Below are 17,407 nucleotides of genomic sequence, written 5' to 3'. Positions count from 1 at the left end.
AGGACAGATTAATTAGCATTAGTAATATTTTGGCTGTGAAGACAGGCAGGCATTCTACCTGAGAAGGACACAACAAAAAAGAAAAAACCTCAGTACTCCACTTGAGAAAGGGGAAAAACAAAACAAATGTCCTGCACTCTCGAATGCAGTAATAAGTGGAGTAGATGGACTGGATGTTATCAGGTTTATTACAAACAAATAATAAAATCAAGCAGTAAAACAATTGCATCAGATAATAATATCAAATAATCTCCGATTGGTGCTGATCTGTAAAACAATGTCTCTTATGTTTATCAAACCTGTTTAAGGATGCAGTAATACCTAATATAGATCTCTAAAAGCTGCGATAGATACTTAAAAGATACAAAAAAGAGCAGCAAATACCAAAAAGGACAAGTAGGACATTTCACATTAAACACCAAAAAGCTCCCTTTCTTTTAAACACTCAAAATCAACTAAATATAGTGTAAGTGAAGATGTATCCTCAGCAAGCATGAGGAGCAATGAAACTCATCATTCCAGTGCTGATTAGAAGGCTCAAAAGACGAGACGTAAGCCTCATCTAAGCCCACACACCATTGTAGGATCCGTCCGTTGTGCTAACTGTGCAATAAAGCAATATAAATTTAGGTGTATGCAAAAATAATCAAAGGAGCAATTTAATGGTTAAACAACACACTTTCAAAATGTGAAGCTCCATACAAGTCCAAGCCTCCTCCGTAAAGTGTTATTAACAAGCTTAGTCACATAGAAGATTCCAGCAGTACAGCCTTGGAAGTAACTGAGGTTGCTTGTGGCAATCAAAAACCTCATAGCAGGTTTGACCAAGCTGATTTCAGGGCGAAAAGAGCCCTTTCTTCAGGAACTGATGCCGTCCGCAGTACCACAGGCAGCCGCCAAATTCAAACAGCTGCCTGACACGAAAAGGAGACAAGAGGAGGGGCCACCAGGGGGTGAGAGAAACAAGATGGTGGTGACATGATAGCAGTCAGTGCTACAGCTCCGTCTTACCTTGTATTTTCATTCATCTATTTTCTTCAGAGTCTGACCGCAAAACCATGTTAGAAACATGCCTCACAGCAAGCACAAGGGCGTTATCTAGCTGGACCTTTCCACACCCAGACAAACGCAGATGGACCAGTTCCTGACAAGCTCACCGGCCGTAACTGGAGGGGGAACCCCTGCTGTAGCACCGCTAGAAGGTGACACCGGAGCCTTGGGGTTTGAAACATTGTTACCCCCCCCCCAGTAGCACTGTCGCTGTCGAATACGTCAACGGAAGGCGTGGGAGGTGTGAGTTCTGAAAAGCCAATGAGCCCAACACCATCACACAGAGGAGGGCACCACGCAAACCAGGACGCCGAGTTGACTACCTATCAAGGAGCGGAGGGAACTTACTCCTCGTCAGCGACACTTCAAAACATATGGAGAGTGTTCCAAAAGCTTGAAGCTGCTTCCACAAAATCTGCAGGAGACATTTTAAAAGTTGAGTAAACTTGATGATTTGTCAATTTCAGTTCAAAATATCAAGGCAGAAACCTATTTGAAAAAATTGAAAAGGAGATTTCCTCGTTACAAAATGTTTCTACTAACGTGGTAAAAGATAAGACTTTTTTTTTAAAGAAAAATTGAACAGCTGGAGAACTTTAATAGGTATCTTAACCTATGCCTATTGCATTATACTAAAACGGCTTTCTCCACACCCAGTGTTCTCCCTAGGGCCTTTTAGCCGGGCGCTCGGCCCAGCTAATTTAGATGACTGCCCGGCTGTCATCTATCGTGAATCCTGGTGCTGCCGCCGCTGCTCAACATCTAAAAAAAACCCAAAAAAACCACCACCTCTCACCGGCTTGGATATTTCCCGCCTTAGCCCGTAGCGAACTCATGCTTCGGGGCTCTAACGTGTGCGTGCTGGCTTCCCTTCTCTTCCCTCCGAAACCGGAAGTTACGTCCTGGGGGGAGAAGAGAAGGGAAGCCGGCATGCACAAGATAGAGCCCCAAAGCATGAGTTTGCTACGGGCTAAGGCAGGAATTACATCCACAAGCTCGAGATTCTCTGGGGATACTGAAAAAAGACTTTTAACCTATGAAGGCACTCCCATACGTATTTTTCAAGACTGCTCAATAGCACTGCAAGAGAAAATATAGCAATTTCGCCCACTTGTCTTTCTAATAGACAAAAATGTTTGGTTCATGCTGATCTACCCTTCCATTCTAAAGATTTTCCTCAAGGGTTCCTTGAAATCTTAATACGGAAGAATCAGCTAAAAGGCCATCAACTACATCAACCAATAGGGCTGAGCAGACATGCTGGTTGGCTTATGGCTTGTTGGAGTAGGCCACTCCTTGTTGTGCGACCATCTTGCATAAGGGACACCCTGTAGACTGGTACACATCCGGACTGCAAAAGGTTTCTTGGTGTTTGTTTTATTAATAGTTTTCTGAATTTATCGTAAGTCAATAGATTACACTTGCTTAGGTATGCTGGGATATGGGGACCCATGGCATTAGTTATGACCCTGTCTTCTGATAAATGGGATGTAGTAGAGGACCGTTTTAATCAGACTTCAACTGAACTTTGAGGATTGAGGAGAAAGGGGGAGGAGGGAGGGAGTGTTAAAAAAGTAATACAAGTAGGGTGTTTTTGTTTTTAGGTTGGGAAGGAGGTGTATATGGGAAATATATGGAGACTTATGAGTGCAACCGATACCTTGTTGGATATTTATGGATTTGGTATGTGTGCTGCTGTGGTTCATGGTTTGGTACAAAAGAGTGGCCCTGTAATATCTCAGAACTATGGGACCCTGCTCCTTCTTGGATGTGCACAGACCCCAGGGGAAGGCTGGGCTCTTAGGGTGATGAGGGAGAGAAATTTACCACATTTAAAGAATACAACTAAAGTGTTGTGAATTGCTAACTGTGTTCTATCTTGAAAAGTGGGAGGCATAACTTCTCCAATTAAGAGAGATCCAAGATATTGGTTGCCCTAAAGTGAAAAAACAGATTTGATAGTGCTCATCTTAAATTAAAGCGCAGCTGGATAGGCCAAGTCTTATTCTTCATCTACAGGTAGACATGGAGGAGAGGCAGTTTTAGTTAAGAAATATACAGTAAGATCTTGGCAAGACAGAGCTTGAATCTCCAATACATGATGTGCCTAGGAAATGACCACCAGAAATACTGTCTTAACAGGGAGGTCTTTCAGAATAGACTTACATAAGAACATAAAAATAGTCTAACTGGGTCAGACCAATGGCCCATCAAGTAAAAAAAAAAAAAGAAAAAAACAGGCGATTTTTCAAACCCTCCCCGTAACACTAGCCTGGACTAGCAGCAGCACCGCTCTCTCCTTATTGTAATTTGCCTGACTGCTGCCGTAGCTTTATCGAGTCAATTCCCTTCTACAGCCTTGGGGATTTTGCTAGGCCTCCCCCACCTCCGATGATGTAACTTCCTTCTTCCTCAGAGGCAGGACGGCCTAGCAGAGGCACCGAGGCTGCTGGAGGGAATTGACTCGCTAAAGCTAGGACAGCAGTCAGGCAAATTACAATAAGGAGAGAGCAGTGCTGCTGTTAGTCCAGGCTAGTGTTTCGGGGCAGGTTTGAAAAATCACCTGGTTTGTTGGGTTATTTTTCTTCTTTTTTTTACTTTATTTGGCCGGAGTCGAACACAGAACTTCAGACTGTGCCGAGTCAGGCCGGGGAATCCCCAAGCCAGTGAGAGCCTGTTAATCGGAAGGAGGGAGTGGTGCCAATGGACCTGGAAGATAAGAGTGAGGGGTGCTGATAGGAGGCGAGGAAAAGAGAAGAGGGAGTGATGCTGCTAGATCTGGGAGGTGAGTGGGTAAAGTACTGCTTCTAGCCAGAGGAGAGGGAAAGGGAAGGGAGAGGAGCCCTGCTAGTCAGAGAGGAGAGGTGTTTCTGGCCCTGGGGTTGGAAAGGAGAGGTGCTGCAGCTAGTCAGTGGGGGAAACGGAAGTAGAGAGGAGGGGAGGGAGAGGTGCTGTTGGAGCTGAGTGGTGGAGGAAGGCGAGAGGGAGAGGTGCTGCTGGATTGGGAACAGAGGAAAGTGCTGCTTAACTTAAAATGGAAGAGGGAAAGCTGCAGCAGGACTGAGGGGAGAGCAGTGGAGAAGGAGAATGGATGGGGAAGAGCAGAGGAGGAGAGTGAGAGGGGATGAGGAAAGAGAAATGCTGCTGCTGCACCCAATTGGGGAGAGAGAGGGAAGACCAGGAAGGGAGAGGAAAGGAAAGAGAGATGCCAAGACCATGGGAGGGAGGGAAAGGAAAGGCGATACTAGACCATGGAGGGAGATGTCAGGGCATGGGGGAGGGGGGAGGGGGAAGGAGACAGATGCCAGTCCAGGGGAAAGGAAGGAAGAAGGGAGAGAAGATGCCAGATAATGGAGGGGGAGAAGATAGAGATGCCAGGGCAAGGGGGAGGGGAGGGAAGGGAAGGAGATAGAAATACCAGACCATGGGGTGGAGTGGGAAGGAAGTAAAAGGAGAAAAGAGATGCCAGAGCATAGGGGAAGGGGTGGAGACAGAAAAATGGAGAGGGGATGAAGCTGAAATGAATCATGTACAAAGGAGAGAAAGGGCACAAGATATACAGTTTACTGAAGGGACATAAAAAGAGGGAACATGCCATATGGAAGAGAGAGAGGGCGGACACTGGATGGAAAGGGCAGATAGAGGGTGGACAGTGAATGGAAGGGGCAGAGAGAGGATGGACAGTAGATGGAAGGGGTAGAGAGAGAGCAGAGGCTGGGTGGAAGGGGCAAAGATAGAGAGCAGATGTTGCATGGAAGGGAGAGAGGAAAAACATATAGAAAGAAAAGAGCGAAGAGAAGATGATTAAAGCAGAAACTACAAAAGGTAGAAATAATTTTTTTGTTGTTGCTTTATAAATAGGAAATGGAAATAAGGCAATTTCTTTTGGACTACCCCTTTCCTCAGGTCAGGACAGGATACCATAACAGCTGTATACTGTACTGTCTTGAAGAAAGATTTGGCCTTTGAAAGCTAATTGAAAAATGGATTAGTCCAATAAAATGGTATTTTCTTATTTCTCTTAATTTGTTTTAGTTCTATTTGTTAATTTTTAAAATGGTGATTGTTATTTATCAGTTTTTTCAAATTTACATCTACTATCTTTATATTTTGCACAGTATTAGGGGACATGTGTCACTGTTTCTGTGGTGTTGCATTAGTTTAACTTTTGTGTACATATTTCTATTTTTAGTTTGTGATTATTCCATATTGGGCGAGAGTGTTTCATGAGACATGGTTTTCTATTAGCATCGACTGTGAAGGATCTGGTTTGTTTAGTTTTACAATGCGTGTGTTGGTGTTCTAGTGCTCACTGCAGTGTTTAAAATGCTGCCTTTTCTTAGGTGCACCCTTGTGTAGCTAAAAATAACTTTTTTATATAGAGGAGGGGGTTGTTAAAAAATGATTAGTACTGGCTGTCATATACTAGGTACGCCACTGAATTTAATGACCCTAGTCTAATCACCAAATTTCCCTGTCCCGTCCGGCTACTTTTTCATGCCACCCGGCTGGAAAAAATTTCTGCGGAGAACACTGCACGTGTCGGGCATCCTTGAAGTAGTCATTCTCCAGAATGCCCTTAAACTGAAAATTATTACGGCGAGATCTATTTTCTAAATCATCCACTAGCCGTTGAAGGTCCACTAATTGAGACACCGCCGTCTCTGCTAGTAGTTTCTTGTAGCACCGATGCCACGTCCTCTATCCGATCTTTTAAGGCCGCAACTCGACCCACTAATTCTCCCACCTCTGCTCGTATCGTTGCCAGAGCCACCTTGACATCTGCTCAAACCCCCACCATTTCGGCTTTTAACTCCCGGAACCATTGCTCCACATTTCCCGCTGTCAACGATTCACCCTCTCGCAAGGGTGCAGTGGAAGGTCTCGCCTGAGCCACCGCGGAGGGAAGCACCATCTTAGTAGGGCCTGCCGGTGAGATACTCACATGCAATCTGGTTTTGATGCTTGTAGTGCCTGGAAACTGGAACTTTTCCAGTTTCTTCTTACTCGCCATGCACCCAATCTATGAAAGTCCCCTGACTGCAACTGAAGAGTAGCTCTTGTTTCTACAGCACGAGCCCAGTCGGAGCTCACAAATTAAGCTGCCATTCTTCAAGCTGACGTTACTTCCCCCCCAACAAAAGAAGTCTTTTAACACTTACGTATACTGAAGGAACTTTTAGCTTCAATGCTGTTCAAAAACTGACATCGCCAGGGCTAAAAACCCACACCAACTGATATGTTCAAAAGATACTTGACGAATAATCTGAAATTCTCCTCTAAACTTTTGCCACCAGTAGATAAAATTTACTACCTACCCAGGAATTTAGAAAAATCGCCTAGTAATCAATTAGACAACCCACAACCACTGGATTTAACCGATAACTGGTATTTTAGAGAGTTCCCAGGAAGAAATTGAATATCGCAGAATATTGATAATTTCACTGATGTTTGAGCAGGACCTGAATGCAATAATGAAAGCTTTTTTCCAATCTTCACAAAGCTTATTATTGTAATTGTGGCTAAGGAGGAGTTGGCTCCAGCGGGGCAACCGACACTGTCTTCGCTCCTCCCCCATTCCAGCAGGGGAGAGCCGACGGAGGAGGGCTGCAGTCCGGCCATCGGACCAACGGTTGGCTCGGGGGCCCGTTCAAGCTGGACTTCAGTTTTGACTGTTTTGATTTTATTTTCACTTCTTTTTAGTTTATGATATATTTTTTAATCTCACTTATTGTTTTACCATTTATTTTGTTTTATTTTATCATTCAAATTTCATTTAAATTTCCCCAGAATTCTATTGCTTCAACGGTTCTCCCTCCCTCTGCATCTATTCTTATCTCCCCTCTTTTTAACCTTTCAAATTCCTTTAGATCATTGTAATCTTATTAGTATGTTTATTTTCTTATTTTTCTCCTCTATCTCTATTTTCTTTCTTTATTACTCTTCTAATTGTCATTTTTCCTGGTACTTTAGTTAGATTGTGAGCCTTCGGGACAGTAAGGGAATTTCTAAGTACCTATCTTACTTATAATTTTAATGCACCAATATATTCATTGTAACCCGTTCTGGGCTCTTTTGGGAGGACGGGCTAAAAAAAAAAATTGAATAAATAAATAAATATTAAAAGATGTTTGCTTTGTTTCTTTTTATTGCTTATTTAATAGATTTTTTTTCTTGGAAATATCTGTACTGATTCTCTGATTTGCTGTAACAAGTGGATTCTTGCATGTTTGATTTGAAATGCATAAATAAATAAATTTTAAAAAGAGGAGGGGCCACCAGAAAGGAGCACACAAGCTTTAAAGGAGAAGAGGCGACATCACAAGGAGAAACGCTGACACAAAAAACATCAGCAAATAACAAACACAGAAAGGATTAAATAATTGTGTTCCATTCAATGAATTCATTGAGACCTGCAGGTTGAACAGTATCTACGGTAAATGAAAGATCCAATATTGTTCCCGCAATTGGATCCGAGCCAATCTGTCCCCAGTGAAATTGGGAGGGATCTGTTCAATCATAAACCAAAACAGGTCGTAGAAATCATGACAGTACTCCTGACAGTGGGCAACAAGGGGAGCAGTAAGGTTGCCAGTATGGATTCTACTCTTATATTCCTCCAGTCTGACCTTGATCGTCCTTGTAGTACGACCCACGTACAGCAGCCCACAGGGGCACATGACGATGTAAATGACCCACTGAGACAGAAAATTAGTTTGATGTCTTTAAACATAAGATTGATGTGTCAGAGGGTGGCACCATGTAGACAGATGAAGCGAACCTTACTACTCCCCTGGTTGCCCACTACCCTGGTTGTCCTACTTGTCCTTTTTAGCATTTGCTGCTTTTTTTGTATCTTTTAAGGATGCAGTAAAACAAAAGTTGGCATATTATGTAGAAGTGTAGAGCTATAGGGTAATTGGGACCCTACACAGTCTGTGTTTCCGTATATAAAAGATGCCTTCTTCAGGGGTCGTGTAATAATGTTCATAAAAAATTTAAGAGTGAATCTTAAAACTGAGAAAAAGATGAAGGGAAAATGACGTGAACCATGCTTTAACTAAAAGTGATTAAGAAACCTGAAAAGTGATAGAAAAGTGAACTAATGATGTAGAATGGGAAGAAACAAGATTCATTGAAAGAATAACAAGTCAATAACAAAAAAAGTTTTTCTTGATGCCTTGGGTTTTTTGACCTGTTCCTGGGGTTATTTGGGGCACTGATTCAAAAAATTGCATTGGATAGACCACATCTCCTCTAATTCTTAGATATGGTTGAATTTATGCCTTTGGGATAGTAGAGCCAAACATGAACATTGGGCAAAAAAAAGATTGGCCTCTGAGGAAATATATGGTGATTGGAAGACAAAATGTAATCAATGAACCTTTGGGTAGCATGAGATAGAATCATACTGCCACCACTACATATAAAGCTAGGCCCAATTAAATAATTTGTAAAGGCTTTGAATAAAGACGGTTCGTCCATTGAATACATAGTGCATATGTTACCTAGACTTGCCATGGAAAAACTGAAGGAAGGAATTTTTGATGGTCCACAGATCAGACAACTTAGAAATGACCTACATTTCATAGCATCAATGAATGAAATTGAATCATCTGCCTAGTCTTCATTTGTTGTTGTGTGAAAAATTTTCTTGGCAACAAGACAATTAACTACACACAATTAGTACAGGATATGCTCTTTCATTTCAACAAGCTTGGCTGTAACATGAGTGTTAAAGTCCATTATCTGCAGTCACTTAGACTGCTTTCCAGAGAACCTTGGAGACTTAAATGAAGAGCATGGTGAAATATTTCACCAATACATAAAACAATGGAAGCCAGATACCAAGGAAGATGGTGGGATGTACATATGATAGCAGACTACTGTTGGAATCTTATGCGGGATTGTCCTGGCAGATCCCACTCTTGGAAGTCTTACAAAAGGTTCTTGTGTATCGAATGACAGGAAAGTTTGTATCATAAATTGTGCTATTGGTATGAAATAAGTAGTTTCATGTTGTACACTTAATTTTTATTGTTTCCTTTATGTTTAAAAGATATTAATTTAAACACTATATTAAAATATCCTGATTTTTTTAATGGGCGAGCAGAGTGGTGGTAAATGGCACATGCCCTGTATCTCAAAAACTAGAGCCCATAGGAGAAAACTGGTGCCATTTTTTTGGAATCAGCAAATCAAATATACCGGTACCCAGAAACATTTGAGGCACCCAAATAAGTATTAGCCAGTGTAATATGAAAATGTGAAATTGTTTTACTGCTGTTTGTTTGTAATAAACTTGATAACATCCAATCCATCTACTCCACTTATTCTACCTGTGAAGACCATAGGTGTTTTTTTTACTGTGTTTACTTTATTGTTTTGTTATGCTGTCTCTGGATATGACTTACCGTATTTTCGCGGATATAACGCGCACCATTGTAAAACGCGCACAGGGGTATAGCGCGCAGAAATCACGATGATATGTACAAAAACTTTTCTATACCGCGCTCAGGCATATAACGCGCATGCTGCCCGACTCTCCTCTGGCCACCCCGACTCTCCTTTCGCTCTCCCCGACTCTCCTCTGGCCACCCCGACTCTCCTTTCGCCCTCCCCGACTCTCATCTGGTTGCCCCGACTCACCCTGACTTTCGGTGCACTGCCCCGACTCTCCTCTGGTTGCCCCGACTCACCCTGACTTTCGGTGCACTGCCCCGACTCTCCTCTGGTTGCCCCGACTCACCGTTCACCCGCCCTGACTTTCGGTGCACTGCCCCGCCTCTCCGTGCCTGTCCCCCTTGAAGTCCTGTCCCCCCTTGAAGGTCTGCCTGTCCCCCCTTGAAGGTCTGCCTGTCCCCCCTTGAAGTCCTGTCCCCCTTGAAGGTCTGCCTGTCCCCCTTGAAGATCTGCCTGTCCCCCCTTGAAGTCCTGTCCCCATCCTGAAAGCCTGATGCCCCCCCTCGACGTCCGATTCTTCTCCCCCCTCGGCAGGACCACTCGCACCCCCACCCCGAAGGACCGCCGACTCCCCGACAATATTGGGCCAGGAGGGAGCCCAAATCCTCCTGGCCACGGCGACCCCCTAACCCCACCCCGCACTACATTACGGGCAGGAGGGATCCCAGGCCCTCCTGCCCTCGACGCAAACCCCCCTCCCCCCCAGCCGACCCGCGACCCCCCTGGCCGACCCCCACGACCCCCCCACCCCCCTTCCCCGTACCTTTGGAAGTTGGCCGGACAGACGGGAGCCAAACCCGCCTGTCCGGCAGGCAGCCAACGAAGGAATGAGGCCGGATTGGCCCATCCGTCCTAAAGCTCCGCCTACTGGTGGGGCCTAAGGCGCGTGGGCCAATCAGAATAGGCCCTGGAGCCTTAGGTCCCACCTGGGGGCGCGGCCTGAGGCACATGGGCCAAACCCGACCATGTGTCTCAGGCCGCGCCCCCAGGTGGGACCTAAGGCTCCAGGGCCTATTCTGATTGGCCCACGCGCCTTAGGCCCCACCAGTAGGCGGAGCTTTAGGACGGATGGGCCAATCCGGCCTCATTCCTTCGTTGGCTGCCTGCCGGACAGGCGGGTTTGGCTCCCGTCTGTCCGGCCAACTTCCAAAGGTACGGGGAAGGGGGTGGGGGGGTCGTGGGGGTCGGCCAGGGGGGTCGCGGGTCGGCTGGGGGGGAGGGGGGTTTGCGTCGAGGGCAGGAGGGCCTGGGATCCCTCCTGCCCGTAATGTAGTGCGGGGTGGGGTTAGGGGGTCGCCGTGGCCAGGAGGGTTTGGGCTCCCTTCTGGCCCAACTACACAAAGTACGGGGAAGGCGGGTGGGGGTGTCGTGGGGGTCGGCCAGGGGGGTCGCGGGTCGGCTGGGGGACGGGCGGAGGTTCTTGGAGGGGGGCGGTCGTTGGGGGGAGGGGGTTTGCGTCGAGAGCAGGAGGGCCTGGGATCCCTCCTGCCCGTAATGTAGTGCGGGGTGGGGTTAGGGGGTCGCCGTGGCCAGGAGGGTTTGGGCTCCCTCCTGGCCCGATATTGTTGGGGAGTCGGCGGTCCTTCGGGGTGAGGGTGCGAGTGGTCCTGCCGGGGGGGGGATGTATCGGACGTCGGGGAGTCGGCCGGGCAAGAGGGCTTGGGCTCCCTCTTGCTCCGATCGTGGATGCGGGTGCGGGTGGGAGCGCGTGTGAGCGGTCGTTCGGGGTGGGGGTGCGAGCGGTCCTGCTGGGGGGGTGAATCGGGCGTCGGGCGGGGTGGGAACTATGTTTAAAAACTTTTGTATACCGCGCTCAGGCATATAACGCGCGAGGGGTATGCGCGGTACGTAAAATCACGTATAACGCGCGCGTTATATCCGCGAAAATACGGTATATAATAATTATGAATTACTTTGAATGGTGTCCAGGAAAAGAGATCTACAAATACAAGATCCTTTATCTGAAATTCTTGGGACCAGGCATATTTCAGTTTTCAGAATGGTAATGTCAAGGGTCATTCCATGTTAAGTAGTCTAATTTTAGAAAAAAAGTGTTCTATTTTTGTTCCGGGGGGTCGTTGGGGGGAGGGGGGTATCAGAGCATTTAGTACATCTAGGTCAGGGGTCAGCAACCTTTTTAAAGCAAAGAGCCATTTTTTCCTAAATGTTTGACCCAAGATTTACAAAGAGCCGCAATGGGTAGACAAGGGGGTTTGAGATATGATGATGTCAGCGGATGTTGCCCAATCCGGTCCCAAGCTCAGGCAGAGCTGGGGCCTTTCTTATCTGCTCTTCCCAATCCAGAAGAAGCCTCCAATGGCTCAGGAAACCTCCGTTTTGCTCTTCCCAGCCCTTCTTTCTCCTCAAGCGGCCGATGCACAAAACTATCACTGGTTTCTTAGTTGCAACACTCTGAACCATATCTCCCACTGTTCAAGATCCCTCTTATTTTTCACATCTTCCAGTAAGACGTGCTGCTTTCAGCGCGATACCGCACTGCTGAGACGTGCGCTGTTGGCTGTGCTGGTCCTCTGCCCCGGAACAGGAATTGACTTAAGAGGGGGGCAGAGGACCGGCACAGCCAACAGCGCGCGCCTCAGCCGAGCGTACCACGTCGGAAGCAGCAGCGCCATTCTGGAAGATGTGAAAAAATAAGAGGAATTTTGAACAGTGTGAGGTCGTCAGAAGCACTGTTCTGAGCCGCATCCACGTGGCGAAAGAGCCGCATGTGGCTCGCGAGCCGCAGGTTGCCGACCCCTGATCTAGGTCTTTGTTCTCTCCTTAGTAATATCACAGAGACATCACACCCTTTCAAAAAATTCACTTTCTTCAGAACTGCAAACCGTAAATTATCCACTGCATGATTCAAAACCATTCAATGCCTGACCAATGGGGCTTCTTCCCTTCAAAGTCTAATATTAAGTCAAATGCTGGCTATCCTTAACCTTTTCCTATCATGTGTCCCGGATGACAGGACATTCCAAAAATGACAGACAGTGGATAAACAGTCTGTATGGACTAATAAAGAGCCAGGAACACAAAACATTTGAATTTACAGACTTATGACTTATTTACATTATGTTTACAATAGCCGTAAATGATAACGGTGAATAATACAAAACTTTGTTAAATAATTACGATTGGAACCAGCGTAATGTAAAATTTATTACGATAGGAAAAGGTTAACTTGACTAGTCTAATGGTAGGACCAATACGAGTTGAAATAATAAACACAAACATTTTATTACATAAACTACCTGTTTGATTGAACAATCTATGCAAGATCTAGTAAAACTTTTTCTCCATATTTGGATTTACTGTACTAACTGCCATGTGCGCTTAAAATACACACATTTACCACACTGATAATGCCCCTCTTAATTCACTACTTTTTTATCTTTCATACCCAGAGACAATAACTAAACCAGATTCCTGTCCCAGGTAAAAGCAAAGAAAAGGATTGCAATTGAGGATGCAAAATAAAATCCCTACTCCTGGCAGAATTCTGCGCTACTGTGCAATGCAGAATTTCCCAGGGCCGCAGAATTATAGTAAATCTGCGCAGATTTTGGAGTCGGTGGGTTCAGCACTAGAGAGCTGCATGGGAACAGGGACGATGGGGATCCCGCGGGTTCCCCTTTTGAGTCACGGGGAACCCGTGGGGAAGCCCCCTAGGGTCGCGGGGTTCCTGCGGGGTTGGATCGCACTCGAGCCGCAAGACTAGTCTCCTTCTCCTTACCTGCCCTGCCATAGCACACAGCCGACCGGAAGTCTTCCCGATGTCAGCGCCAACGTCGGAGTGAGGGCTTAAGCAAAGCCCTCCCTTCCTCCGACGTCAGCGCTGACATCGGGAAGACTTCCGGTCAGCTGTGTGCGGCAAGGCAGGTAGGGAAAGGCAGGGGCGTACCAAAGAGGGGGGCGGTCCGCCCCGGGTGCAGCCATGGGGGGGAGTGTGCACAGCAGGTCAGATCCCCTTACCCTTTTGGCGCTTCCTCCGATCGACCGACAACAGGCCCGGCTGACAAACCTCCCTGCCCTGTAGCCGCGAATCTAAATTACCTTCTTACAGCAGCTTCAATACTCCAGCTGCTGTAAGAAGGTAATTTAGATTCGCGGCTACAGGGCAGGGAGGTTTGTCCGACCGGGCCTGTTATGTTGTCAGTCGGGTGGAGAATCGCCACAAAGGTAAGGGGCAGGGAGGAAGAAAGGGAGGAAAGGTGGAGTGGAGAAGAAAAGACGCTTAAGGGAAATGGGTAAAACTGAGGTGGGAGAAGGCCGCTGAAAGCACTGGGGAAGACAAAGGAGTGGAGAAGGGCGCTGAAAGGACATGGGGAAGACAAAGGAGTGGAGAAGGACGCTGAAAGGACATGGGAAGACGGGGGGGGAGAAGAACAATGAAAGGATATGGGGAATATGGGGGGGGAAGAAGGACGCTGAAAGGACATGGGGAATATGGGGGGGGAAGAAGGACGCTGAAAGGACATGGGGAAGACGGGGGGGAAGAAGGACGCTGAAAGGACATGGGGAAGACGGGGGGGAAGAAGGACGCTGAAAGGACATGGGGAAGACGGGGGGGAAGAAGGACGCTGAAAGGACATGGGGAAGACGGGGGGGAAGAAGGACGCTGAAAGGACATGGGGAAGACGGGGGGGAAGAAGGACGCTGAAAGGACATGGGGAAGACGGGGGGGAAGAAGGACGCTGAAAGGACATGGGGAAGACGGGGGGGAAGAAGGACGCTGAAAGGACATGGGGAAGACGGGGGGGAAGAAGGACGCTGAAAGGACATGGGGAAGACGGAGGGGGAAGAAAGACGCTGAAAGGACATGGGGAAGAAGGACGCTGAAAGGACATGGGGAAGACGGAGGGGGAAGAAGGACGCTGAAAGGACATGGGGAAGAAGGACGCTGAAAGGACATGGGGAAGACGGAGGGGGAAGAAGGACGCTGAAAGGACATGGGGAAGACAGGGGGGAAGAAGGACGCTGAAAGGACATGGGGAAGACGGGGGGAAGAAGGACGCTGAAAGGACATGGGGAAGACGGGGGGGAAGAAGGACGCTGAAAAGACATGGGGAAGACGGGGGGGAAGAAGGACGCTGAAAAGACATGGGGAAGACAGAGGGGGGAGAAGGACGCTGAAAGGACATGGGGAAGACAGAGGGGGGAGAAGGACGCTGAAAGGACATGGGGAAGACAGGGGGGAGAAGGACACTGAAAGCACATGTGGAAGGCAGAGGGGGGAGAAGGATGCTGGCCTGACAGGACATGGGGAAGATGGGGGGGGGAGAAGGACGCTGATAGGAAATGGGGAAGAGAGAGTGGGAAGAAGACGCTGGCAGGGAAGAAGACAGAGATGCCAGACTATGGGGGGAGCGGAGAGAAGAAGATGAGTGCCAAACCAATTTGGGAGGGGGGAGAGACACAGTAACAGAGCAAAGGGAAGACGCAGAGAGAAGAGAGACAGTGGATGGAAGGAATTGAATGAGAACATGAGGAAAGCAGAAACCAGGCAACAAAGGTAAGAAAAAAATTCTTTTTTTTTTTTTTGCTTCAGGATAAAGTAGTATATTAGTTGTGTTGATAAAAATTTATAAACATTAGAGGCTCTGGTAGAAACCCGTTTACAAAGTATGTATTCTTCCCAATTAATATTTCCAAATTAATAAGGTCTTTTTGCTTATTTTTAAATGGGTTTCTACCAGAGCCTTTAATTCAGTAGCATAATTAAATGAAATAACTTTCTGTATGTAGTTTATAGGGACGGGCGGGGACGGAGGGATTCCTCACGGGGACGAGTGGGATTTCTGTCCCCGTGCAACTCTCTATTCAGCACTCCCTCCTGCAGCCCGAATTGCTGCCAGAAACATCTTCGGAGCAGCCTGTGTGGGCTCTACAGGCTTCCCTCTACCACAGTATCACCCTCAATGTCACTTCCTCTTGCTTCGGCAGGACTGCGGTAGAGGGAAGCCTGCAGAACCGGCAGGTCGCCATTAGTTGGAATTGGCGTTGCATAGGTAAAATGCAGGAATGGGAAAAATGGATGCAATAGATGTTGGCTGGGGGAGGCACAGGGTTGAGAGAGATGTTGGCTAACTGTTTAATTTGATACCATTAAGTGAGAAAAATTTGAAGGCTGCCAGTTGCGGAAACCGCGAGAGAATTTGAAGGCTCTGTTTTCTCTAATATAATTTAATACAATTTACCTCCCCACCTTTTACAAAACATAGCGTGGTTTTTAGCACCAGCTGCAGTGGTAACAGCTCCGACGCTCATAGGAATTATATGAGCGTTGGAGCTGTTACTGCCGTGACCGTGCTAAAAGTCTCGCTATGGTTTTGTAAAAAAAAAAAACACAAAAAACGGGGGGTAATGAAAATACTGAATTGTACTGAAATTCTTAATGATAATTAACAAGAATATTGTTTAAATGTCAAATAAACTTGCAGAATTTTCTAATTTTGTGCATACAATTTGGATTTTTATTGCACAGAATTCCACCAGGAGCACTTATTTGAACAAAGTATATAAAAGTCACCCCACAATGTATATTAGAACCTGGATAACAAATACATTTCAAACAGTTAAGAAATATAAATATTGGGGGTTTACAGCTATTTTGATTACATTTAAAATTACATGAAACTGGAAAACGTTGATCCAGAAAACATTTTCAAAATAGTATCTCACTATAGCTTTATCGTATTAGGGAACAACTGGCACGCTGGGTTCTCATCCTCAAACTCTTCCACACTGCAAGAAAAACTCAACCAACTTTTTATAGCATTGTTTAAACATTAAGAATGGAAAAGATCCCTTCTTAGCTTATACGAATAGCTTCGGGTTTCTACTAGTTTCTTATATTTGCTCCTTTTCCAACCCACACATTAAACATTTTGCTTCATCTGTACTTAAAATTTAATCATCATCCTCGAGGCCAGGCTACAAGAGACCAAGGGAGAAATTCCGGTAATCCGTGAGCGGGATGGGCCATACCTGACAGGGGCCTTTCCCGCTCCTCCCCGACGGCGGCCGGGTTGAGCAAATGGGCAAAAACAGCAGCAAATGGATTGGCGGCGAGCGGTTCGGTACGATACATCTCCCAGAGAAGGTAGAGGGCGGTGAGGCGCTGCGAAGAGCTGGGCAGCAGGTCGGGCTGCTGCAGCAGCATCACCAGCACCGAACCCACCCGGAAGTGGTCAGCCTTGACAAAGTAGTGGTGGAAGGTGGTAGAAAGCCCTTCGAAAGTGTTGGTGCAGGCCTCCTCCGAAACGATGCCCAACAGGTTAGCTAGTTCCTTGGGCGCCAGAGTCATTTTGCCCGCGTTCCTCGGCAGCAGCGGCGACGGCTGGTGGCTGCCGCTGCAGTTCTCCTCCTCTCGCTCCGCAGCCAGGACAACACTGGAGGAGGAAGCGGCTGCGGCGGGCGGACTCGCTGGCATTCGGGCCGTCTCCGGCGGGCTAGCAAAGAAACGCCACTCAGCCAACGAGCCACAGGCTGCCTTTGCAGCTGCGGCGGTGGCCGATACAGGCAACCCAGCGAAGGGGGCGGGCGCGCGCGCGCGCACAAGCCAGACGATACTGTTATTCTCGCGCGATTCCCGCCGTTGTACGCTTTACTCGTCGTGGCGTGCGTACACAAGAACTGCCTCTGAATGGTGGTCCTCTTTACGTACACTTTTACCGCTGCCGTAAAAAAAAAAAAAGGGAAATTCCGAACCTTCTCTCCAACCTTGAATGAAAAGTTCAAGCTTACACTCGAGTCGGTGAGATGGTCTAGTGAATTAACTAGATACCTTCGGCCTGAGCATTAAGTGCTCCGACGTTTATAGGAATTCTATGAATGTCGGAGGGCCGCAGTAGAAAGTTTTCCCCATGCCAAGTTATATAGGGAAAAT

At 47.0% G+C, this 17,407-nt stretch overlaps 1 protein-coding gene across 1 annotated transcript in view; it reads right to left on the bottom strand.

The window, feature by feature from the left end:
* CNOT11 (CCR4-NOT transcription complex subunit 11) overlaps window positions 1–17,154 on the bottom strand; it is a 127,861-nt gene extending 110,707 nt beyond the window's left edge. Inside the window, exon 1 of the mRNA XM_033949630.1 lies at window positions 16,507–17,154. Within this exon, the coding sequence (XP_033805521.1) occupies window positions 16,507–16,951 (445 nt within the window). The 5' untranslated portion in view covers window positions 16,952–17,154. The remainder of the gene's footprint in view (window positions 1–16,506) is intronic.
* Window positions 17,155–17,407: the final 253 nt, after the last annotated feature.

Source organism: Geotrypetes seraphini, chromosome 6, assembly GCF_902459505.1.
Source record: "Geotrypetes seraphini chromosome 6, aGeoSer1.1, whole genome shotgun sequence".
NCBI lineage: Eukaryota > Metazoa > Chordata > Amphibia > Gymnophiona > Dermophiidae > Geotrypetes > Geotrypetes seraphini.
The sequence above is the reverse complement of the archived record's forward strand: the minus strand, read 5'-3'. Positions and strand labels throughout refer to the sequence as shown.